The sequence below is a fragment of the Bombyx mori genome, chromosome 19 (genome assembly GCF_030269925.1).
Source record: "Bombyx mori chromosome 19, ASM3026992v2".
Classification (NCBI taxonomy): domain Eukaryota; kingdom Metazoa; phylum Arthropoda; class Insecta; order Lepidoptera; family Bombycidae; genus Bombyx; species Bombyx mori.
This window is the reverse complement of record NC_085125.1, coordinates 3,211,533-3,238,682: the sequence shown is the minus strand read 5'-3', so window position 1 is coordinate 3,238,682 and position 27,150 is coordinate 3,211,533. Positions and strand designations below refer to the sequence as shown.

Genomic DNA, 27,150 nt, shown 5'->3' with positions numbered 1-27,150 from the left:
GTTTTCAATTTAAAAGTACTCTCCTGAAAAAAACATTTAAAACTCCGTTATTTACTAAAACTTGAAACGACGCATCCCTAACTTACGGATCGGGATGCTCATGGAATACGTCAATAAAATTTCGCTTTCATAATCGGAAATGATCAAATTAATCAATTTGTATCGTTCGGGTTTGGTAGTGAAAATAGGCAATCTCTTTTTTGGCTTATCTGTGGTAATTATCGTTGCATTATTTTGGCGGGAATTTAGTCACATGTTTAAATATTAACTATTTTTATTGAATACGTAATGTAGGTAATGTGTGTAATAATTTTTTTTTTCTGGTTCACACCACATCATAGACTACTTTTATATAAAAATTGTGTCACGAAAATTTCATTAAAGAAATTCGAAAGATCGATCTATATTAGTGTTTTAATTATACACGACATATTTGTTTTTGTTGATTGAGAACCAGTAAGTAAGTATTTAACAGTTTTGTTTTATTATTTTAATGTAATGTAATCTTTTCTAATGTCAATGTTATTATTTTTTTCTTTTTTTTTTAACCGTTTAATACCGTTTAATACTCTCAATAAGCCTCTTTTGAAGAAGGACATGTCATAGCGCTCGGGAAACACCGTGGAGGGGAGCTCATTCCAAAGCCGGATGGTACGTGGCAAAAAAGTTCTCTGGAAGCGCAGTGTGGATGAACGCAGTGGCTCCAGGTAGTATGGATGAACTCTACTCCGGTGACGGGCGGTGCGATGGTAAAAACGAGATGCCGATATCATCTCGAACAATTCCTCAGAGCACTCCCCATGGAACATACGGTATAAAATACAGAGGGAACCGAAGGTTCCAAGCGATCCGTGAGAATGGGATTATCGACAATCCGAACGGCCCTCCTCTGTATGGAGTCAAATGGAAGAAGCTGGTATTTGGGAGCCCCGGCCCAGAGATGGGAGCAGTACTCCACGCGAGGCCGGACTTGTGCTTTATAAAGCAAAAGCCTTTGTCCAGGCGTGAAGTACCGCTTCGCTCTCTTGAGGACTCCCAGCATTTTGGACGCCAACTTGGCTTTGCCTTCCAAATGACTCCGAAACTAGACATCGCTCGAAATGTCGACCCCAAGTATCCCGATACTCTCGGAAGGTTGCAGGGATACTCCTTGAAATTGCGGCGCCATGACAAAGGGGTCCTTCTTCGCAGTGAACGCGCAAACTTCTGTCTTTAACGGGTTGAATTGAACCAAGTTCAATTCACCCCATTTGGAGACTCGCCCCAGAGAGTTCTCCACTTCAGACACAAGTTTTGATCGTCTCTCCTGCACCACGCTCCGAGAGAGACTCTGATGGCCGATATATCGTGCATCCCCCGTGCTGTCATCCGCATAGCAATGCATGCCATCAATAGACAGCATGTCATTGATATACAGGATGAAAAGCGTGGGGGAGAGCACCGAACCTTGTGGAACGCCAGCGTTAGTGGTCATGGTATCAGAACAATTGCCGTCTACAACGACCGTGATGCTCCGCCCATCCAAAAAGCTAGCGATCCACTTGCAGAGACCCTCGGGGATTCAGATTTTGCCCGAACCATGCGTTTTGTAAAGAAGTACAGTTTTTTTGATGTGCTATTTTTAGGTTAGATTGTTATCTCTGAGTTAGGAAGAACCTGGAATGGGCAATCGGTGCTAAAGGTCAAGGACTGATGAGGCAGAAACTGGCGCAAAGGAAAGAAAACCTATGATCGAAAACTATTACCAAATAAATCAAATCTATACATTTATCTACAGCTTTTTAAATAGCTATAATATTAATAAATAATATGATTATTGATTGCTTTTTGTGTTGTTTATGTGTAGACAATATTTCGACGTTCGAGAATGCTTAAAGTTATTTATATGATCGGAGTATAAGTTTTAATTCGATTGCAAATTTTATAAAAATATAGACAATAAACCTAGATGTTAAAAACGTGTCAAAATGCCGTCAAATGACTTAGCATTGTGACGTTTTGGCTAAAATTGATAGTGATAAGATTTTGAAGTTCCATGTAGACATTTGACAGACTTATCAGTAGATAAAGGATTACAAGGTTAATTAGTTTTAGGGTCGATTCGACCAAACAAGAGTAAATTTTATTCTTAGAATAACTCGTCAGTTAATCGAGAGTAAATCAATTTTACGTTTTACCAACTACAATTCTAAGAATAGTGGGCCTATTCGGGAATTGTTACTATACCGCCGTTTCGCACGGAATAACGGAGCTATTCCTAGAATAAAGTAATGGCGTCTGTCAGTCCAACATCTGATTTCTGTCATTTCATAAATATTTATTCTGTTTTAATTTCAAGTCAACGCAATGCACTAAATGATTATTAATAGTCTGAATGCAACGTTTAAACGAAAAAAGATAAAACCACACGACAAAACTTGACAATTCCCTCAAACAAACAAGAAATAAAAATAATACGTTTGACAGCTGGATATCTTACACAACAGCTACTTTTTCACACTAAAATACGGCAAAATCGAGTTGACGATTTGTATGCTCTTACACTATGCCGTTGAACAACAACATTTATTTGCCGGATTTTATTTTTGTTCACCATTCACTCTGCTATTCGCGTATTGTTATTCCTAGCGCAAGTATACGTGGAAAAACGACTATGAATTTACTCGAGATTAAAATCATGGAATAGGTTATTCCTCGTATAGTTACTCGAGTTTAAATTTAAGTTTGGTCGAATCCGCCCTTAGCGTAACTCCAAACTAAGAAGTAGGAGTGGGTGATATAAATCGTATATAGATTCAATATCTATATATCGCAGCAATATCGTTGAATCCGATATCGCCCCGCACGAAATCTATATATCGATATCAGCCGATACACGATATTGCTCGATGTGATGCGCATCGCCATATCGGACCGATTCGTGAATCGAAATCTATATTTCGATATCAGCCGATACACGATATTGCTCGATGTGATGCGCATCGGCATATCGTACCGATTCGTTAATATCAGCAATATTCGTTTGGTTCGTATCGAATCGGCCAGAGTGAGAGCGCACGATAGGGATATCATGTGATGAATGAAACAGAAACAGGCATTATCCATACAATTGTAAACCTTATATTTAAGTCCATATGTCTGTAGATTATTCTTAGCGTATCAGCAGGATACAATTAAGGAAGGAAGTTTCAACTTTCGACCCTAACTTGAATGCAGTATAGCCTATTTGCATCGTTGAATTTAATTTCACGCGCTTTGACCTTGAACTAGAATTTTTGGACAAGTGTTTATAAATACTTAAAAGTTTTTTGTGTTTGATTTTTAAAGTACACATTTTTCTATTTTTAGTTGAATCCAAATAATTGAGTTTATTTCTTGTGTTTGTATTAAACTTTTGAAATCTACACTCTTTTGGTATATATTTTTTTAATTTTAAATTAAGACACAAAATACTAAAAACTGAAAATAATGTAGCCAGTCCTAAGCCTGGTAAAAGCATGAAGGAAAGTTTTTTTTGATATTTGTATTTTCATGTTCTTTTTATTACTTTATGATCATATTATAAATTGATATCAGAAAACCAACCGTATAACGTTGACTTAAATCTATATCTACTACGATATTATATCAGCGTATCGTTTCAAATCTCAAATATCATGAATCGAGAAAATCTACTAGCATCCATCAATATATAGATTCAGAAAATATATAGATTCAATATCCGATATTGATCCTCGATATATAGATACGATTCGATACGTGGCAAAACCGATATTACCCACTCCTACTAAGAAGGCATATTTTGATTAAAATATTTAATGCAATTTTCAACTATATTAATTATGTCTAAGCTTTTGTCGCTGTTTTCCAATACAAGTTTGTTTTTTATTATATTAAGTTACGGGATGCAAGAATTTCACAAGATAAATTTAATGAAATTGGAATTATGAAGAGTAATATTGAGGACTTAGCTAGATTACTGCGGTAAAGGAGATAGGTAAATTTTTATTTTTATTTTTCCAACGACAATCTCACGAAATATAGCTCTCGGATCTGACCCACTCTGACTGGAAATTATAAAAATCCTTGGCCTGTTAACAGGTAATAGATAGCTGCTGTCATGATGAAAGCAATCATGTGTTTATAAAGGGCTAACTTGAACCAGAGAAATCTGTTACGTAATTGTAGAGGGGCAAGAGGTCGACTGAAGAAGACATGAATGGAGTGTGTGAATAACGAATTAGAGAGAAAGAAGTGAGTGTTGAGATGACGGCTGAAAGAAGAGAATGGATGAGAAAAATCGAGTTTGCATGTTTCCTATAGACTCCGAAACGCCTGCATCGATTTCGATTAAAATTTTCAACAAATCTTCAGATTGACTCTCTTGAATCCAGTGAAGCATAGTTACGATCGAATAAAATTCAAATCAAAGATCGTCCAGCAAAGCGGGCCGGGTTTGGCTGGCACTGTAATAAATTTATATTTATCACATTCATATCTTAATACAATGACTTTTCATTTCGCTTGACGAGTCAGTGGCCACGCAACTCTTGCGCATTTATCTTCTTCTGCCTAACGTTTTGCTGGTCTGATACCAGGATCTGCTTTCCTACTTGAACTCCTCCAGTTTGACCGGTCTTTGGCATCCTTTTGGGTGAGGTTATTCTCGTCAATTTCTCACACACTTATCAATTAAAAAAATTGCAATTTTTCTGGCACGCGATTCGTAATGCACAAAGTATAATCCTATGTACGCAGCCTTATTATATCAACACCGTCATGAACGATGTTTAATCTTTCGATAACACGCCAAACGTGATGTCATTGAAATAAAAATAAATCCACGTAGTAAATATAAAAAAAAAAACGGAATGTTACAGTTATGTTTACAGTGTAATACCAAAATCTCTCGGCGAATATTACCGATGTCTGGTTTAAAAATACATACAAAATAGCATAGAATATTTTTATAACTTATGCGTGACCTATTTAATGGTTTTCTTGGATATAAAATACGCTGATATATTCGGTCTATATACATATATAATGGTATGGAATAAATACTTCAGAATTAATAAACAATAAGTTAATTTTTTATTTATTTCTTAGATGGGTGGACGAGCTCACAGCCCACCTGGTGTTAAGTGGTTACTGGAGCCCATAGACATCTACAACGGCTGCCCCACCCTTCAAACCGAAATTCATTACTGTTTCACGACAGAAATAGATACGGTGGTGGTACTTACCCGTCCGGATAACCAACAATAAGAGTAAGAGATGATGATGTGGGATCATCTCAAATATTTTTTTCAAAGGACAATATAACAGAATCATTAACAGATAGAATATGCTTATTGAAACTTCAATATTCATTACGAAATCTTAAACGTTTTTCAATGAGAAAATCAAGGCACCAGAAGAAAAACGTGCTATGTCGAACAGCCTATATTAGCTTTATTGCCATAGCTTTAAAACCTATTATTATCCGATATCGAGAGAAAGAATTTTAATTGACATTATTTAAGAACGATAAAATCGCTTTAGACTACGTACTGTATAAATCAGGGGCGTTTTATGTAATTAGTTTCACTATTGGTCCCGCAGTAATCGAAATTCGACTATAATCAATTTAAATTATAAGTTTAAACATTATTATAGTTCTATTGTCAAACATTATTATACTTCTATAATATAATCACAGATTTCGCTAAATGAAGATAAACTCTATTGTCAATTTGTCCACAAACTTTACACAATAAACAAAGAGTATATTTATATGTATGTGTTGTGTCAAATATACACACTACCGTGTGTAATGTTTTTTTTTATTGAATTAATGTACTTTGCATAATAAAAAAAAAAAGTAGCATTCTGCACTTCTTCTCTATATTCTCTATAAGTGTGGGAAATTTCATACTCCTCCGTCCGCACAATTTTCGTAAAAAGGGGTACAAAGTTTTTGCTTCACGTATATGCAATACCTATATAGATTCTTGCACTTTTGAATCGATGTTACAAGGATCAGCCTTAGGTCAACCGGCTTAGATCTGTTTAAGCAGTTAATTGCAAATATAATTCTATTCTATTCTATTCTATCAGCCCATGGACGTCCACTGCTGTACATAGGCCTCCCCCAAGCCTCGCTACAAAGACCGGTCCTGCGCTGCCTGCATCCAGCGGATCATCGCGAACCTCGATAGGTCGTCGGCCCACCTTGTGGGAGGCTTACCCACGCTACGTCTTCCAGAACGCGGTCGCCACTCAAGAACCTTCTGGCCCCAACGGCCATCCGTTCCGCGAGCAATGTGTCCTGCCCACTGCCATTTCAGTGTCGCAATCCTTTGGGCTATGTCGGTTACCATGGTTTTCCTGCGAATCTCCTCATTTCTGATTTGATCTCGCAGGGAAACTCCGAGCATAGCCCTTTCCATTGCTCTTTGGGTGACCTTGAGCCTTCTCATAAGGCCCATTGTGAGCGACCACGTCTCAGTGCCATATGTCATCACTGGCAACACACACTGGTCAAAGACTTTCGTCTTGAGACACTGTGGTATTTGTGATGAGAAGATTTTGCGTAACTTTCCGAACGCTGCCCATCCGAGCTGGATTCGACGGTTGACCTCTTTTTCGAAGTTGTACTTACCTAGCTGGACAGTGTGTCCCAGGCAAATATACTCGTCAACAACTTCGAGCGTAGAGTCTCCGATCTTTACTGGAGTGGGCGCTACATGATAATTATCATCGAGTTAAAAGCTTTGCTACCTCTTCAACAGGTTTAGTCTTTTATATAAATCAACACACAAACTTAACGTATTTACATTAGCAGATTGCTCATTCTCATTCTTCGTTTAAATGTAAATTATTTAAAGGGCTTTTTTGTGTAATCGCATCTGTGAATGTTTATTAATTCTGTTAAAACTCAAGACGTAGCTACTACGGGACTTGTTAAAGTCTTTGAAATTGAAAACTTGCAAACGAAATATTTACTTAATTATATTATTTATGTAAATTTTAATTGAATACTGTAATAGGGTTGTTCATAAACGTCATAAGCACTAGTTTACTCCGTAGGATAGTTCGTTATATACAGAAATTTAAGTTTAAGCAATTAAGTAAAAATAGCTTTAAAAGGTGATCAGTGAGGCAGCATGGTGAGCTCAGTTCAGTATCCGTATCTTCGTAAATCTGTTGTGAGTGACGAATTTTGGACGCTTGTACCAACCAGAACACGTCGTGAAGACAAAATATTCTAAACTGCATTAGAATAGTATAATCCTACCGAAACGAAATATTGCTTTGGGTAAAATTTTACCCAACCATACCTACCCATGGGTCTCTTACCAAGAATAATTACGCGAATCATATCAATTTCGCGACACACACATATATATAGGTATATACACATACACAACGTTATGCCTTTACGATAAAAAATAATTTTGATCAAATTAACTTACTTAGAGGTTTTAAACCTAGGTAAAGTAGCTCAAAACGACAATTTTTGTTTAGTTATTAGCTTGTTTAAGCAGTGCTTGGGGCTGTCGAAAGAGTGTCTTAAGTATTGAATCTACTCTTATGGTTATATCATTAGTCCTAAAGAAGAAGCAGTCTGTATAATATCCATAAACTATCTACTTTCGTTTTTAATAACAGTTAACACTAGTGGTCGCCCAGTAGACCATAATTATTAATTAGAATTATAAGTTTTAACATTCATACCTTTCAACTGTCAAAGACTTTACCTCTATTATCACAGTATACTTTAGACGTATATTTTTAAAGACAAACAATATTAATCTATTCTCAATTTGACCACAGACTTTAACAAAAAACAAAAGAGTATATAAGGTGTGTGTGTCAAATACACGGCAGCGTGTGTTTTATTTATTGATTTAATGTATTTTTATGCGTAATTTTAACAAAAATATTAGCATTCTGTACTCCTTCTCTCTATCCTCTATAAGTGTGGGAAACTTCATACTCCTTCGTCCGTGCAGTTTCAAAAAGTTATTGCTGCACGTATTAATATATAAGTATGCATAATATACATGTAACATTCGTTTTCCTTAGCAAGTAGCTTCTTCCTCCAATCACATTGATAATGGTCGTTAGAGTCGCGGTCCTATCCTTCCAGAAACTTCTCTCTCTTATATTGTTGCGTCATCATCTTCTGTCGTCGGTGATAGGTCACACATCTTATGTAGTGTATATAAGTTAATGCTATATATGATTACAATGAACCCAACCAACCTCGCCTGTATGAAGCATCATTATTTTTCCTCAACGCCGCGGTGCCGGCTATTTAAACCCGTAAATTATTATGTTGGCATTATCTATACTAATATTATATAAATCTACAGTGGTTTTTACGGATGTTCCGTTATAACTACTGAACCGTGCATCCGATTCACTTGAAACTTGGTATCCATGTAGAAAATACATGTACTTAATGGATAGGCTAATATTTATATGAGTGTTGAACTCCCTAATAATAATGACAATAACGTTAATTTTAAACGCCCAGCGAAGCGGGCGAGTACGGCTATTTTTAATATAAAGTCTAATGTTTGTAGGTATAGTTACTTTTTGGTAATTAACTTGAATGTTGATACACATAAAAATTAGCAGATGTATTGTTTGTATACCTATCTATTCTATACCTATCTATAACCAATATGGCACCATGGCTTGCTATTAGTTCATAGTTACTTTAACTGGTCACTTTCAAGTCGGTCGTATGATCTTCAGCTTAACAGAAAAGAGTACCGTGAGTTTGTCCGTTATTTGCACACGGGTTAATGAACTGACAAGGTATACATTATACAATACAACTTATAAATCGACGTCATATCTTAATTTGGATTGTTGTGTCTGTTGTTGAAACGAAGTTCCTTATCGCGCGTTGTGAAAGGGGGCTAGACGGAAAAAATTACCGGAAAAGTAACCACTTTGGGGGTTGATTGCTTCCCGCTTCCGTAGGTTTAACCCGCGATTCCCTACAAGTGACCCCTGGGTGGTGCAAAACGGGAGCCGAATACATAATCGGTGGTAGGACTTGTCCGACTGGCTGGCGACCACCCTCCAACTAGAGTCCGCCGCCAAATAGCCTAGCTGTGTTCCGGCGTGTGGGTTGGAGAGCCAGTGTTATTCCTTCCCTTTCCTCTTCCTTGTTTGGGGTGAATCTTGGCGATACCTGGAACATGCGGAGCAGACGTGCGTGTGAGCTCGCGGGACGTGATTGTTTGACGGGGGTATAGGGAGACCCAGTGAAACGGTGTTCGCCGCCGCCCGCCGGTCAGTTGGGGACCTGAACCCGGGTGTCACTACTAAACTCCGCCCCGGGAAGCTGTCCCGCCAACCGGTGAAAAATCCTGTCGTGCGGTCGTCGTGCCGGAGTCGGAGACCGGAGTGGATCCCGGCGATCGCACGCAGGGTGGACTGGGGGCCCTTCCATGCCCTGCGTCAGTCGCTCACGCAACCCGTGGTCGAGCACGTACTGTGCTCCGCGCTTTATTCAGGTATTGTCACGATTTCGCCTCGAACATCCTACCCCACCCAATCCCACTCTCCAAATAAAATTAAAAAATAATATAATGAAAGTTCGAAAAAGGAAAAGGGTTTTGTCGGCGATTCCCCATTCCACATTTAATGTGGATTTCAGCAATGTAAGGGGTCTACATAGCAACCTCGACGCCGTACACCACCATCTTGAGACGGCGCAGCCTGCCCTCCTTTTTCTGACGGAGACGCAGATATCCGCTCCGGATGATACTTCGTACCTTGAATACCCCGGCTACGTATTGGAGCACAACTTCCTGCGTAAAGCCGGGGTGTGTGTATTCGTCCGGGCTGATGTCTGTTGTCGCCGTCTACGAAGCCTCGAACAACGGGACCTGTCCCTCTTGTGGCTGCGCGTAGATCACGGGGGTTGTACCCGAGTCTACGCGTGCCTGTACAGGTCCCACAGCAGTGATGCAGGTTCAACTCTGATAGAGCATGTGCAAGAGGGGACTAACCGCATGCTTGAGCAGTACCCATCTGCGGAGGTGGTGGTTCTTGGAGACTTTAACGCTCACCACCAAGAGTGGTTGGGGTCCAGAACCACTGACCTCCCGGGTCGGGCTGCCTACGATTTCGCCTTGGCCTACGGCCTCTCCCAGCTGGTGACACAGCCCACCCGTGTCCCAGATATTGAGGGGCACGAGCCTTCTCTGTTGGACCTTCTGCTGACCACCGATCCAGCCGGATACAGTGTGGTGGTCGACGCTCCACTTGGATCGTCTGATCACTGCCTTATCCGTGCTGCCACACCACTCTCTCGTCCTAGTCGTCGAACGACGACCAGGTATCGAAGAGTTTGGCAGTATTTGTCAGCAGATTGGGATGGATTGCGTGAGTTTTACGCATCCTACCCATGGGGGCGGTTCTGCTTTTCCTCTGCTGATCCTGACGTCTGTGCGGACCGACTTAAAGACGTGGTGCTCCAGGGGATGGAATTGTTTATCCCCTCCTCTGAAGTGCCCGTTGGGGGTCGCAGCAGACCCTGGTATAACAATGCCAGCAGGGATGCTGCACACCTCAAGCGGTCCGCATACGTTGCATGGGATGATGCTAGGAGACGTCGGGATCCTAACATCTCAGAGGAAAGGCGGAAATATAACGCCGCTTCCAGGTCCTACAAGAAGGTTATTGCCAGGGCGAAATCGGAGCACGTTGCTAGAATTGGCGAGCGACTGAAGAGCTATCCCTCTGGGAGCCGTGCTTTTTGGTCGCTCGCCAAAGCTGCAGAAGGTAACTTTTGCAGGTCTAGTCTCCCACCACTACGCAAGTCCGATGACAGTCTGGCCCATAGTGCGAAAGAGAAGGCTGACCTTCTGGTCAAACTCTTCGCCTCGAACTCGACTGTGGACGACGGGGGTGCCACACCACCGAACATCCTCCGGTGTGATAGTTCCCTGCCGGAGATCTGCTTTACACAGTGTGCAGTCAGGCGGGAACTCCGACTCCTGGACGTCCATAAGTCGAGCGGGCCAGACGGCATCCCTGCAGTGGTTCTGAAAACGTGCGCCCCTGAGCTGACACCTGCGCTAACGCGTTTGTATCGCCTCTCTTATTGCACTAACAGGGTCCCGTCTTCATGGAAGACTGCCCACGTCCACCCTATCCCCAAGAAGGGTGACCGGTCGGACCCATCGAGCTATAGGCCTATCGCGATAACTTCCTTGCTTTCCAAGGTGATGGAGCGAATAATTAATATACAACTCCTGAAGTATCTGGAGGATCGCCAGCTGATCAGTGACCGACAGTACGGTTTCCGTCACGGTCGCTCAGCTGGCGATCTTCTTGTATACCTTACTCACAGGTGGGCTGAAGCCTTGGAGAGCAAGGGCGAGGCTCTTGCTGTGAGCCTTGATATCGCGAAGGCCTTCGACAGGGTCTGGCATAGGGCACTTCTGTCGAAGCTACCATCTTACGGAATCCCCGAGGGTCTCTGCAAGTGGATCGCTAGCTTTTTGGATGGGCGGAGCATCACGGTCGTTGTAGACGGTGACTGTTCTGATACCATGACCATTAACGCTGGCGTTCCACAAGGTTCGGTGCTCTCCCCCACGCTTTTCATCCTGTATATCAATGACATGCTGTCTATTGATGGCATGCATTGCTATGCGGATGACAGCACGGGGGATGCGCGATATATCGGCCATCAGAGTCTCTCTCGGAGCGTGGTGCAAGAGAGACGATCAAAACTTGTGTCTGAAGTGGAGAACTCTCTGGGGCGAGTCTCCAAATGGGGTGAATTGAACTTGGTTCAATTCAACCCGATAAAGACACAAGTTTGCGCGTTCACTGCGAAGAAGGACCCCTTTGTCATGGCGCCGCAATTCCAAGGAGTATCCCTGCAACCTTCCGAGAGTATTGGGATACTTGGGGTCGATATTTCGAGCGATGTCCAGTTTCGGAGTCATTTGGAAGGCAAAGCCAAGTTGGCGTCCAAAATGCTGGGAGTCCTCAACAGAGCGAAGCGGTACTTCACGCCTGGACAAAGGCTTTTGCTTTATAAAGCACAAGTCCGGCCTCGCGTGGAGTACTGCTCCCATCTCTGGGCCGGGGCTCCCAAATACCAGCTTCTTCCATTTGACTCCATACAGAGAAGGGCCGTTCGGATTGTCGATAATCCCGGTCTCACGGATCGTTTGGAACCTCTGGGTCTGCGGAGGGACTTCGGTTCTCTCTGTATTTTGTACCGTATGTTCCATGGGGAGTGCTCTGAGGAATTGTTCGAGATGATACCGGCATCTCGTTTTTACCATCGCACCGCCCGCTACCGGAGTAGAGTTCATCCATACTACCTGGAGCCACTGCGGTCATCCACAGTGCGTTTCCAGAGGTCTTTTTTGCCACGTACCATCCGGCTATGGAATGAGCTCCCCTCCACGGTGTTTCCCGAGCGCTATGACATGTCCTTCTTCAAACGAGGCTTGTGGAGAGTATCAAGCGGTAGGCAGCGGCTTGGCTCTGCCCCTGGCATTGCTGAAGTCCATGGGCGACGGTAACCACTCACCATCAGGTGGGCCGTATGCTCGTCTGCCTACAAGGGCAATAAAAAAAAAAAAAAAACTGAACACCAGGTGGGCTGTGAGCTCGTCCACCCATCTAAGCAATAAAAAAAAATTGCACAAAACTTAGAATACGAAAAGAAAAGAAAACAAATACAAAAATCAATTATTTATACTTCGTAATAAAGTACTCAACATTACATTCTTAAAAATACTCGTTTGATCCATTCAAGAGATGAACTCGGACTGTTTTAAAAAAATACTATTTATGTTAAAATCCTTCCACATCAAGCTAATCCTGCTAGTCCATGAACACAATCCACTGAATCTCCCCCGAATCTTTTGAGTGGGTCGCATTCCGATCCGGTGGTAGATATCTAGACTCTAGCAAGAGCGAAGCACTGCTCTTGCTAGAGTCAGTGTTAGCTATTCTCTCAAATTGAGCCCGTGAGCTTACCCACCGGTCCAGGAGTATTTGGAATAGATCCAGTTAGAGAAAGATTTCGTATATCAAACACGAATGTGACTTTGACAGGAGGCGAGTAGAGAATCTATATATTAATACGTGAAGCAAAAACTTTGTATCCCTTTTTACGAAAATTGCGCGGACGGAGGAGTATGAAATTTTCCACACTTATAGAGAATATAGAGAAGAAGTGCACAATGCTAATATTTTTTTTAAATAATGCATAAAAGATACTTTAAATCAATAAAGAAAACATTACACACACTACATACTATGTATTTGACGCACACACACATGCATACTATTTATTGTCAAACTTTTGTTCTTGACGTCTGTTGTCAAATTGAGAACAAATTAAATATTGTTTGTCTTTGTTAATATTTTTTATAGTGTAGTCTTGGCGAAATTTGTGATTATAGAAGTATAAAATACAATCTTAATACAAACAAACTTACAATTCAATTAATTATAGTCGAATTTCGACTACTGCGGGACCTCTAGTTATATAGAAAATGAAATGTGTCTTTTGATTAGCCTGAACAAGAATTACAAGATCAAATATGATGAAACATCTGGCTTTCGATTTAGAATAGTTATAAACAAACATCGGTATCTACTGCAATGTAGAACACAAAATACTGTCGTCTTATTTATTTAGATTTCTAGGAGTGTTGCGTTTACTGGTGGTAGGACCTCTTGAGAGTCCGCGCGGGTAGGTACCACCACTCTGCTTATTTCTCCCGTGAAGCAGTAATGCGTTTCGGTTTGAAGGGTGGGGCAGCCGTTGTAACTATACTTGAGACCTTCGAACTTATATCTCAAGGTGGGTGGCGAATTTACGTTGTAGATGTCTATGGGCTCCAGTAACCACTTAACACCAGGTGGGCTGTGAGCTCGTCCACCCATCTAAGCAATAAAAAAAAAAAGTTTTTCAGTTCATATAAAGGGCGTCCCAGAAAGAATCGATAATCCTGAAACACCTCATAGTAGAGCTATTGGGAACTCAAAATAAAAAATTAAAAAAATATTTCTTAGGTAGTACCCAAATTAAAATAAAGAAAAAAACTAAATTTCATGATTAAAATTTAAGTTCAGATTAACTTTTACAAAAAATTACACTAGCTACTTTTAAGATTTCCTGCATATTCCTTAGTATAGTCCATATAGAATATTATAAGACCAAAAAGTCTATGGATTTTAATTATTTGCAGCTGTTGAATATCCCAGAAACGCACAGCAGTATGGAAAATATCATTATCATCATATTCTTTTAAATACGTAATTTGGTTACTACAGAAATACTTTTTTATTTTTTTATTTTGTGTCCCCAATAGCTGTACTATGAGGTGTTTCAGGATTACCCATTCTTTCTGGGACACCCTGTATACATACTAAAAAAAAAGAAGATAAAAACGGAATTGTGTGTTTTAAGCATTTACGATTCTCACTAATTGGTTCCCAATAAAACGTATTGTTCACGTAAACGGCGCCATAATGTTCAATAAATGCGTGCATGCAGACAATTTACGACTCTGAGCTGTCGGAGTTCTCAAGTGAAAATACTCGATGATGTATAGTTTTTGTTTTTGGATATAATCCCGCACGTAGCACAATATTATTTTTGTTTGTTTATCTCGAGTGCGTGGCCCGGCTGGTCACGTTTATATTTATTTATTAAACTTCATTTAAAATTTACATTGGAGGACTTAATGCCTAAGGAATTCTCTACCGGTCAACCAAAGGTAGTGCTGAGAAAATAGTGGTAGGTGCAATGAAATTTATATTAAATTACAAATATATATACATACATACATATAATAGTTTATACAGTATTCAAAGGAATATATTAACAAATTGTATCATTTTGTTTTCATTTTAAACATGACATAACGATATTTTAGTCCAGTGAGTTTATCTCTGGATCTTCTCAGTGGGTCGCGATTCCGATCCGGTGGTAGATTCTCCGAAGCACTGCTCTTGCTAGGGCTAGTGTTAGCCAATTCTCTTAGGTTACATACGCTCTCCTGCCCGTCCGGGCGTAGCTGAAATAGCCCCTTAGGCTACCGGAGAATAGGTAGGGGGAAAAACGTTGGTTTAATTTGTCGTGTAGCTTTTTTTGAGGTATACTCAGAATAGTTCCGGATTGGTATCCTTTATGCGAAGTAGTTAAATCGTTAATGCCAGAGTACTTACTGGTACGTTTTTACTGGTGTTAGGACCTCTTGTGAGTCCGCGCGGGTAGGTACCACCGCCCTGCCTATTTCTGCCGTGAAGCAGTAATGCGTTTCGGTTTGAAGAATGGGGCAGCCGTTGTAACTATACTTGAGACCTTAGAACTTATGTCTCATAGGTGGATGGCGCATTTACGTTGTGGATGTCTATGGGCTCCAGTAACCACTTAACACCAGGTGGGCTGTGAGCTCGTCCACTCATCTAAGCAATAAAAAATAAAAATTACTTATGCGTTGCACTTAAACACCACACCAATTTGACAGCTTGTGGCAAATGGCGTGTTGACATTTGGAAGAGTCCTTAATGACAGGCTGGTGCCTCAAGCATTTCCGATAGCCATCAACAAGGGTGACCACTTAAGACGAGATAATGAAATTTTTTCTGCGTATTCGTTCATACAAAAATGATCATGGCAAGTGACAGTACTTTAAATTTTTACTTGTACATTTGGAATGGTAATGTGATATTTTGTTACGTTATTACAGTGTGCTTCCTGACTTCATATCTTAAAATCATTTAACACCAGAGGTCCCGCAGTAGTCGAAATTCGACTATAATTAATTGGAATTGTAAGTTTGTACACTGCTATGATTATATTTTATACTTTTATAATCACAAATTTCGCCAAGGCTACACTATAAAAAAATATCAATAAAGACAAACAATATTTAATCTATTCTCAATTTGACCACAGACTTTAAGCAATAAGAAAAGTTTGACAATAGTCAAATAGTATGCATGCGTGTGTGTGTTTGTCAAAGACAGGGTAGTGTGTGTAATGTTTTTTTTATTGATTTAATGTATCTTTTATGCATTATTTAAAAAAAATATTAGCATTGTGCACTTCTCGATATTCTCTGTAAGTGTGGAAAATTTCATACTCCTCCGTCCGCGCAATTTACGTAAAAAGGGATACAAAGTTTTTGCTTCACGTATATAGATTATCTTACATGACAATTCTGCGGTAGGTATATTAGCTAATCTGCGATATTTTCTACATATGTGTGTGTGTCGACAAAAACATGTATAATAAAACAAATGTTACTAATGTGTTTTGACCTCTATTCACGTATTTTGTGCTTGAGAAATACATAAAAAGTGGAAAACGAATGCGATCTAATAAAAAAAAGTAAACAAAAAAAAACCGCTTATCTACCTATTTAGGTAAAGTTTATTACCGCGAATTAAGGTCGCTCGCTGCCTTTCCGTGATAATTAATATTTTACACAAAATGTTAAGCGTTTGCTTGTTACAGTTGTGTGAGTGAAACTGCTTTATTATTTAAAAGGACAATGTACCTAGGCGATTCTCAGTTTATAATAAAAATCAAACCCGCAAAATCAAACTCGTGTAATAAAAATCAAACCCGCAAAATTATAATTTGTGTAATTACTGGTGGTAGGACCTCTTGTGAGTCCGCGCGGGTAGGTACCACCGCCCCGTCTATTTCTGCCGTGAAGCAGTAATGCGTTTCGGTTTGAAGGGTGGGGCAGCCGTTGTAACTATACTTGAGACCTTAGAACTTATATCTCAAGGTGGGTGGCGCATTTACGTTATAAATGTCTATGGGCTCCAGTAACCATTTAACACCAGGTGGGCTAACGCTCGTCCACACGTCAAACCAATAAAATAAAAAATTATACAACATCGCATACGTTCATAATAAGACTGCAGTATATGTGAAGAACAGGGCTCACCGTTAGGCACGTGTGATAAGTAGCAATTGAAACATTTCAATGCTAAAATATAATATTTAACTTTTATGTCGGGTTTCTGTATAGGTGTGGCTACAGCAAGGCTACAGAGTTAACCCGGCTCTTTGTTCAGCGGAGCGGCCACGGGGGGTCGGGCCGACTGCCAGCTGTCTTCACTACGGTTAGAAGCTCGCTCCGTTATTCACCGCAGTCGAGGCCCGCCTCTTGCCACGGAACCGTGTGAGGTTATCGCGTCTTCGCACAAAAACTTTCTTACGTCAAATCAATGGATATAACCTAACTCACCGCGAGTTTCGCAGACCAAGGACCGAAATGTGACCCGTTCATTGCTCAAGGCTCAGAAAAGTGTTAATCAATGAGCCCGTAAACCCGTGTTTAATAGTTTAGAAGTGTGCCAGTGATGTGAATTTTTTTTGTGGTTGTGTATCGTGCGATTTAAGGAAATATGAGTATTCAAAAGTGTTTTCTGGATAACTCCAGCCGGATGATCAAAGCCATGTCGACGGCTAAGTCAAACAACACTGAGACCAAGACGGTAAGTTAAAACACAGCTTCCACGGTACTCAAATTTAAATGAATAGGCACGGTATTATAGGTTATGCTTTGTTTGTATAAAAACAAACAAAAAGGCATTTAAAACCACATCAGATTGTTTTTACATTAGAAATAAAAGAGAATCTAATTCACACGGTCAATCTGTTACTTTGACACCTACATTGCAAGTTTGCTCAACGTTTTTGATACTAATATCATTTGTTAACATTCCGTACCTACGTGCTACAATCAATAGCGGACATAGTGAATATTATTATTATTACCTGCTTCATTTGAAAGGTTATTTCCAATTTGTAACACATCTTTTGCCAGCACTTTTAGTCAGACTCTTTGCCAAAGAAATGACATTGTCCATTCATTTAATTAAAAAAATGACAGCGCAATGAAAACGTCAAGCGGCGCTAATTGTTTTTCGTTCGTAAACCGCGCTTATTACGTCCGATAAAACAACACGAAAACAATTAATTCTATTATGCTGTTTTGCAGAATTATATTTTTATAATTATTATACTAAATAGTTCGTCGACTTGTCAGTAAAATACATATTCTTGTTTGCTTTATAATCGGTTTCATCCATTTAATGATTTTTATTTATTTATGAGAACAGTATAAACTAAATTGTAATGTAGTTAGAACATGTTATACATATATTAGCTACATATATTATAGTTATATAACAGTTTTAGTAGGTATGCGATTGCCGCCCGACTCAAATAATCCATATTAAGTAATGTATGTATGTAGAACTTGATTAAAATAACTTGATTAATAATGCGATGTACTAAGCTAATTACTCATTTTCATTTAAATATTTAAAAACTAATCATGATATCACATCCTCGACAAGCACTTTTTAGTTATGTCTGCAAACATGTTGATATTCTGACCAATCGTGTGCCAAGGCTAAACTTTACGCGGTATCTGAATCAAATTTATTAGATTTTAGTGATATGAAATTTAATTTAAAATAAAACTTTCTGGTAGAGTCAGTAATGCTTAGCGTTTGAAACGGCGAAACTTCTGGAAATTAAAATTACCGATAGATTGTATTCCGATTTGTGTGAATTCTTGCGTTGAATTATTTCTTTATTTAATTCGTTTTGCAATCCTGGCCATGATATTCTCTAGATTAGATGGACCTTTTCTGAATCATTGCAGAGAGGTCCACAAAATTTTCTCGTAATGCAGCTATTGCAATCGTATGGGTATGTGTGTCGTTGTTTTTACTGTGTCTTAATAACTTATTTTTAAGAAATAACTGTTACTAACATTTATATGGATCATTATCTGAAATAAAGAATTTAATAATAATAATAATAAAAAAGCCTCTCAAAACATCTCGAGAGGCTTGGTCTCAACAAAAAGTCGGTGGTGGCCAAATGCAAAAAGCAGTCTTGCTCGACAATGCCCGTATAGTTCGCCGGTTTCTCTCCCAATAGTCCCTAACGCTCCGGCCGATTGTTGCCCACCTCGCCGGAGTGTGTCCTGCCGTCTTCCCAGGCGTGGCAGTGTTTAATACAGAATAATAATAATAATACGAATACTTTTTTTTTTCTGTGACGACAAAAACTGCATCGCAAGTGCTTATAGACTTTACTCCCGGCGTTGTATGAATTTTGTTTATTACACGAAGTGCTTTTCAGTTGAAACTCGGCACTGCATTCAGTACATTCGATTATTTTTCGTCACACATTCCGACTCTTAATTTTTGTGAAGCGTTTTATTGACCGGCGCCTCTGCAAATGCTGCGGTGTCTGGTCTCGTCTAACCTCGTCACCTATGCTTACAATTTACAATTCGCACAAAGCATCCATTGCAGTTTTAACTGTTTGGAGGATATGTTTTTGCTTACAAATTATGTGCTGTCACTATTTCTGGTTTTTTTTATCGATCCTCTCAACACCTTCGAATCAAGATCATTTAGCGTTACGATGATAAATGTAAAAACAGAATTATAATTTAAAACCTTTAATAAAATCCCAATCAAATTCTTGTGACGGTTTTCGTTTTGTGCCTTTTAATAATAAATATGCATATATTTAATTTTGGGGCTTACAGAACAAAAATATTCTAATTTTACTGAAAAATGTATTTGTAAGTATCGCGGATTCCAGACGTTCGTCTTCTTATTTAAAAAAAAAAACACAAATGGCTTCTTGTGATGCCATTGTTGCCAGTGTCGAGAAAAATATTCAATAAAGAAATACATATTCTATTACGTCAAAAATATAGAGCGAAACGAGATGAAGCTGGGATGAAATTAAATGAAATGAGATGCGATGGGATGAAATAGAGGCTTAGTGGTTATTTACTGAGAGCAGAGTGAACTTTTTGGAAGAACCCGAGAAGCTAAGTCTAGCGGCTTTGTTTAATTTTCCCACACCTGTGCACTCTCACAGATGCTAAACGGTTAATAAGCCTCCATTGTTACAAGCTTAAAACTTAAAAAACACTAAGTATATTAACAAATATAACAATCCACACAATTTCATTCCTCGCCTTTTCGCCAAAAAGTTCCACTATAAAGTAGTTTATAAGACATTTTTGACAGATAAGTGCTTGACAGTATTGACATACGTCAAATGCTATAAAAAGGGTTCGTACACATTAGTGATTCGTATCACAACCATTCTCCAAGGGCAATTTTCCGTGCTACCGAGTTTTGAAAGTGTAATCTAAAATTCATGTTTTTTTTTTATTACGAGTAAAGTTTCAATTAAATAAATATTCTGTAGTAAAATAGATATTTTAAGACAATGTTTATTTATAAAAATGTATCTGATATATGAATGTGTTGAAATGTTAAACAGTATATGTAGTTATATAGGAAATTTTCAAAACTATTTAAACAGAATTAGGTATTAAAATTCACATTTTTATTATATTATATATATGTATATCTCTTATACTTTGTGTGCTGTCAAAATTTTAAATGGTTAAAAGTTTGCCGAAAAAATATTGAGAATCACTGGTCTAAGTGCTTTTGGACAGTGCTTATAGAGAAAAAAACACTTTCAATAAAACTGAGGTAGGAGAATTCGATTAGTAATCTAACCGAACAGAGTAGATAAATGTATTACAAAATTAATATCAGAAGTCTGCTCTCGATTTTGCCCTTACATAGCGTTAATGTTAGATATTCATTCATCTATACTCTATATTAATATATAAATCTACAGTGGTTTTTAGGGATGTTCTGTTATAACTACTGAACCATGCATCCGATTGACTTTAAACTTTGTATCCATGTAGAAAATACAGGTACTTAATGGATAGGTTAATATTTATATGAGTGTTGAGACTCCCTACACTAGTTGCGAGGGTGTTAATGATGAGAATCTTTGTGGAGGTGAGAAATAATAATGTTTATTTTAAATGCCCTAGCGAAGCGGACGGGCACAGCTAGTTGAAATATACAAACATAACACACGGCATGCAATACTTTTAGGCATCTCCGACATTACCCTATAGAATTAGAAAATGTGTTAACCTTATAAAATTGCATCTGCCAGTAAATACCAAAAAGCTATCCTATTTCTGCCACAAAGGAATCACGAGGAGTAGCCTGATTTCTTGATACGTATGGGAAGCTGGACTCATGAAGTCGGACACTGGCATCCACTTCCATAAATAGTAATCAGAAAACGTCGACTACACTGTATTTACATATGTATATAACTGAGTAATTGTCGTTATAAATAGCCCGGCCCTAAAGGTCGATTCATTTATCAAGTATGGACGAGAGCGCATCAACACGAAGGGTCACTTAGTCTTATCAACGCCGCATTGATAATGAAACGGCTAATAGTCGGCCATTCGTATGTTACCTTGTGTGCGCGTAATGTTTTTTTGTCGCCGCATGTCGCTAAATGCTGTCAATACGCATGGTTCAGATTTGTTTTAAATAGGCCTCTCTCTGTAAATGGCGGTTTAGGGTATTCAAAGAAAATAATAAAGTAATATTAAAGACGCTTTTTTTTGTGAAGTAACAGTTAAATTCGTCTGTTTGTTTTTATCCTGTTGAAACCGATCTGAATGCTAGAAAAGGTTATTGTCTTGTAGGCAGGTGAGCACACGGGCTCAACCTGAGTGAAGGTTAAGGAAGCCTAAGGGGCCGTTTTCAGCTACGCGCAGACCGGTAGGTGAGCTCACGGGCTCAACCTGAGAGAATTTGCTAACACTAGCCCTAGTTAGTGAGAACTAGCAAGAACAGTGCCTTGCAGAATCTATCACGTTACCCGAATCGCGACCTATAGAGAAGATCCGGCGAGAAACTCAATGGTTTAATAAAAGTGCGTCAATAATCAAATGTAATACCACCAGACACATAACGTCTGATCTGCTCTTAATGATATCGTATATAAACGGATTCTATTGTTGAGTTTTCATGTGGTTTAAATGTGCGTAGGTAGAACGTAAATGCGCCACCCACCTTGAGACATAAGTTCTAAGGTCTCAATATAGTTATAACGGCTGCCCCACCGAAAACACACCTTCTTGAAACCCCATCTTCAAAACGAAACGCATTACTGCTTCACGGCAGAAATAGGCAGGGTGGTGGTACCTACCTGTGCGGACTCACAAGAGGTCCTAACACCAGTGAAAAATGCTTGCCCCAAGATGGCGGGCGTCACTCACATTGTGACACTAATGGGCTCGGGTAACAATTTAAGGGCGACCTAGAACAGGTTCGCCGATCTAGTCAATAAAAAAAGAGATATCACCAGAAGGGTAAGGTCTTTTATTAAAAGGGCCTTTTGTAATATACCTTGTTACGCAATCGTTCCTTGAATCTATACTAATGTTATAAAGCTGAAGAGTTTGTTTGAACGCGCTAATCTCAGGAACTACTGGTCCGAATTTAAAAAAATCTCTGAGTGTTAGATAGTCCATTTATTGAGGAAGGCTATAGGCTATACAACATCACGCTAAGACCAATAAAAACGGAGCACCAATAAAGAGTGTTGCAAAATCGGGGCTTTTTTCACACAACAATAGAATCCGTATAAATACGATATTATTAAGAGCAGATCAGACGTTATGTGTGTGATGGCATTACATTTTTGATTATTGACGCTATTTTATAAAACCATTGAGTTTATCGCCGGATATTCTCTGTGGGTCGCAATTCGGATGCCGTGACAGAATCAGCGAAGCACCGCGCTGGCTATGGCAGATGTTCGCAGTATTTCAGGCTACGAGATCCGCGTGCTGGTGTACCAGTCAAGTGAAGCCTGAATAGCCTCTAGAAGCTACCGACACTTTGGTAGTGAAAAACAAAACAAATTTAGAATTAATTTGCTTTTTTCTTTCTTTCTCTTTGTCTTTGAAACCTTGTTGATTTATAGATTTATTTATCTTGCCCAAAAAAATACAAAAATATAAAAGAGATTAGTAGTATCATAATTATCGCTTTTACAATTTTTGCATATCTCCTTAAATGTCGCAAATAAATATCGTATAACAAAAGAGCCTCACATAAATATCTACCCTGTCATAAAAAAATATGATAAATAGTAATATAGTTTAATCTTCGATCGGGCGTCTATAAATTAGCAATCTTGATCGTGTATAATGTATCCTCATAGAACTTGAATATTAAGAATATATTTTCACTGTAAACTTATTTAATCACAGTCGATATCAAAAAGAAAATCACTAAGTAGTAGTTTTATTTTTCCAACTGGAAAGGCAAAGGTGTCATACCATACAGCCTAATCTAATATTTAATATACAAATTATAATATGAAGTTTATTTTTATTGCCCGTGTAGGCAGACGAGCATACGACCCACCTGATCGTGAGTGGTTACCGCCGCCCATGGACTTCAGCAATGCCAGGGCCAGAGCCAAGCCACTGCCTACCGTTAAGTACTCTCCATAAGCCTCGTTTGAAGAAGGTCATGTCATAGCGCTCGGGAAACATCGTGGAGGGGAGCTCATTCCATAGCCGGATGGTACGTGGCAGAAAAGATCTCTGGTAGCGCACTGGATGAACGCAGTGGCTCCAGGTAGTATGGAGAAACTCTACTCCGGTGGCGGGCGATGCGATAGTAAAAACGAGATGATGGTATTATCTCAAACAATTCCTGAGAGTACTGGAAGTGAAATGAGATGATATGGGATGAAGTATAATGATGAAGTATATTCACAGATACTAAACAGTTTATAAACTACCGTTATTACATATTTAAACCGGGAGAAACACTGAATAGTCAAAATGAAACAAATCGCACAACTTCACTGCTCGTGTTCCCGCCAAAAAGTCGAGAAAATCACTAAACTAAAGAGCGGGAAAACGTGGCAACATATTTTTTTATAGACTATACATAAATTGAAGATAAAATCACAAATTATGCTAAACACGTTGTGAAAATTAGCCAATTGCTTGCGGTGCGAGTACGATCAATTGCTACTTTTCTAAAACTCCTGAAACATCTTTCAGAGCAAGAAAACTCAATTACGTTTATTTGTTCTTGTAATTGTGTTAGGAAACTTCTTGATTTGTTATTTCTTGTACTACTTACTATCTTCTAAGTTTATAATGAAATATGGCAGGCTTATAATTTGTTTTACAATTAAAATAACGCGAAAGAAGAGTTGATAATATTTGCCCTCGATTAGTTTTAAGTTGCAACTTGGCCGTGCAACTGGGATCTTGGTTGATATCCATTGGCGTCGGTGACCACTTACTATCAGGTAGCCCCCATGCTTATATGAATCTCAAAACAGTAAATACGTATCATCACTACATAGTATAAAACAAAGTCGCTTTCTCTGTCCCTATATCTGTCTGTCCCTATGTATGCTTAAATCTTTAAAACTACGCAACGGATGATGCGGTATTTTTTTAATAGATAGAGTAATTGAAGAGGAAGGTTTATATGCATAATAACATCTATTAAATAGTGGAGAAATCAATAATAAATTACAGTTTCCCAAGCGAAGCGAGGGCGGGTCGCTATATATTATACATGTAATATTTACTGTGAAACGTGTGACTGTGGCGCTGTTCCAAATCTATATATTAATACGTGAGGCAAAAACTTTGTATTCCTTTTTACGAAAATTGCGCGGACGGAGGAGTATGAAATTTTCCACACTTATAGAGAATATAGAGAAAAAGTGCACGATGCCAATAATTTTTAAAATTATTCATTAATAATACATTAAATCAATAAAGAAAACATTATACACACTACCATGTATTTGACGCACACACGCATTCATACTATTTATTTATTGTCAAACTTTTGTTCTTGACGTCTGTTGTCAAATTGAGAATAGGATTAATAATGTTTGTCTTTGTTAATATTTTTTATTGTGACGAAATTTGTAATTATAGAAGTATAAAATACAATCATAATAGTGTACAAACTTACAATTCCAATTAATTATAGTCGAATTTCGACTACTGCGGGACCTCTAGTTCATACAAATTTGCGTTAACTTTTACGCAATCGACCCGGTCATCGTTCTCGCTGAAGCCGAAAATTAACCAACAGACACAGCCCACTGAGTTTCTCGCCGGATCTTCTCAGTGGGTCGCGTTTCCGATCCGGTGCTAGATTCTGCGAAGCACGGCTCTTGCTAGGGTTAGTGTTAGCAACGTCGTCGGGTTTGAGCCCCGTGAGCTCACCTACCAGATAAGGTTACATTGAAAGGGTCTCTAACTCCTGATGGACTTAAGCTGATGCTTAGGTCGGAAAAAAAAACGCGATCGAGAAGTTAAAAAACTAGTACGAAGAACACTGATCACACAAACGCTGGCCCTGTTGGCCTATAGTAATTTAGTAGCTAAATGTGTCTGAGCACCAAAAATTTAGTCGAGTAGGTCAGTAAATAATTTAGTCAAGTCAATCCATTTTGTTTTATTTTTCGGGCGAGTAGCGAGTAGTTTAGCCACTAAATTACTCGGTACTCGACTAAAATACTCGCCTAGTCCGAACAAGGCTTTACAGCCAGCAGTAACATTCATGATTCGCGTACATAATACATGTGCGTTCGGGAATATCGCGTACTGTATTATGAACACAACACAAACTGAACAGGGATTGGAAAATTATGACACCATTATAAATTACTAGCTTTAGCCCGCGTCTTCGTCCGCGCGGAATAGTAACTTTGGCATAACGTTAAATTTTACCCGCCTCTTCATTTACGTAGAAAGTCTAAATATGTTTGAATAATAGAATGTTAAGGAGCTATTGAAAAGGGAAAAAAAATCCCGACTTTGAAACATTCTTTATTGGTGCTCTGCTTGTATTGGTCTTAGCGTGATGTTATATAGCCTATAGCCTTCCTCAATAAATGAGCTATCTAACACTGTAAGAATTTTTCAAATCAGAACAGTGGTCCCTGAGATTAAAGCGTTCAAACAAACAAACAAACTCTTCAGCTTTATTAATTTTAGTATTGATTATAGATTATTAGAGCTATATAACGTTTTTTTGTTTAAAGCCAAGGCTGCTGATTTGTTTTTTTTAATTTCACCTGTTCCAAAAAGAACGATGGTCGTGGTTGAATAAAATATATTTTATTGATGTGTACAAAATGCCTTGTATCTCTGCTATTTATATGCGGATCGGCTATTCTAAGGACATGTAGAGGTATGTTTGGGTTCTGGGAGCCGCTAAAACGGAAATATCCATAATAAATACTATATTCAATAGATACACATTGTAATGTTCGTATTTTTTGAGAGATTCATTAAGAGGATACAATTTTAGAATTAAGAGAAGTTTCAGTAGGGGAGTCTTTGTATGTTATTCCAAGCTCATCGCAATGCTGGCTGGATGTACAAACACATTTTTCCTTTCTATTCTAGTAAATTAAAGGGATTACACTAGATTCGACGGGCGAGTAGGTGAGCTCACGGGGCTCAAACTTGACGAATCTGCTAACACTGACCTTAGCAAGAGCAGTGCTTCTCAGAATCTACCACCGGATCGGAAACGCGACCCACTGGGAAGTTCCGGCGTGAAACTCAGTGGGCTGTATCTGAGGGAGGATTAATTTCAGGAAATAATCGTGGACGGTATTTTTTAACACAAGCTCTCAAGAAACTAAAATCGGGGTTAAAGTCTCGTTGGCAACCAGACGGAATTGACCCCAAACAAAACAACCTGATACATTCAACCAGCGGCTCTCAAACTTTTTTAAGTCAACGACGCACTAACAGACTACAGTTACGCGATACCCTGCACCTCTTCTCTTCTTCAACCCGTGCCCATCTAATACTGAGTATAGGTCTCTTCAAATATACTCCATTATTTTCGGTCTGTTGCCTTTCGCATTTTTTTTTATTTATTGCTTAGATGGGTGGACGAGCTCACAGCCCACCTGGTGTAAAGTGGTTACTGGAGCCCATAGACAATTACAACGTAAATGCGCCACCCACCTTGAGATATAAGTTTTAAGATCTCAGTATAGTTACAACGGCTGCCCTACCCTTCAGACTGAAACGCATTACTGCTTCACGGCAGAAATAGGCAGGGCGGTGGTACCTACCCGCGCGGACTCACAATAGCTCCTACCACCAGTAACCATCGCATCCAGTCCTTACCAGTTATTTTGACCAAGTCATCGGTCATGGATTATCAACCCATGTTATGACGTCCAGTACG

The 27,150-nt window shown here is 39.0% G+C and overlaps 2 protein-coding genes across 11 annotated transcripts in view; one reads left to right on the top strand and one right to left on the bottom strand.

Moving 5' to 3' along the window:
- LOC101740948 (5-formyltetrahydrofolate cyclo-ligase) overlaps positions 1-17,988 on the bottom strand; it is a 28,504-nt gene extending 10,516 nt beyond the window's left edge. Inside the window, exon 1 of one of the 5 annotated variants that reach the window (XR_009975646.1) lies at positions 17,789-17,925. The gene's annotated coding sequence lies outside the window, so the exon portion shown is untranslated. Of the gene's footprint in view, positions 1-17,751 lie in introns of all 5 variants that reach the window. The other 4 variants (XM_038017586.2, XM_062673921.1, XM_062673920.1 and 1 more) reach the window with 4 other exon arrangements.
- Positions 16,487-27,150, top strand: part of LOC101738592 (transient receptor potential cation channel trpm) — a 285,363-nt gene continuing 274,699 nt past the window's right edge. For 3 of the 6 annotated variants that reach the window (XM_012696507.4, XM_062673893.1, XM_062673886.1), the window contains exon 1: positions 17,038-17,505. In XM_012696507.4, coding sequence (XP_012551961.2) covers positions 17,416-17,505 — 90 coding nt within the window. In that variant the 5' untranslated portion in view covers positions 17,038-17,415. Of the gene's footprint in view, positions 16,515-17,036; positions 17,506-27,150 lie in introns of those variants that run through there. The other 3 variants (XM_062673892.1, XM_062673890.1, XM_021352814.3) reach the window with 2 other exon arrangements.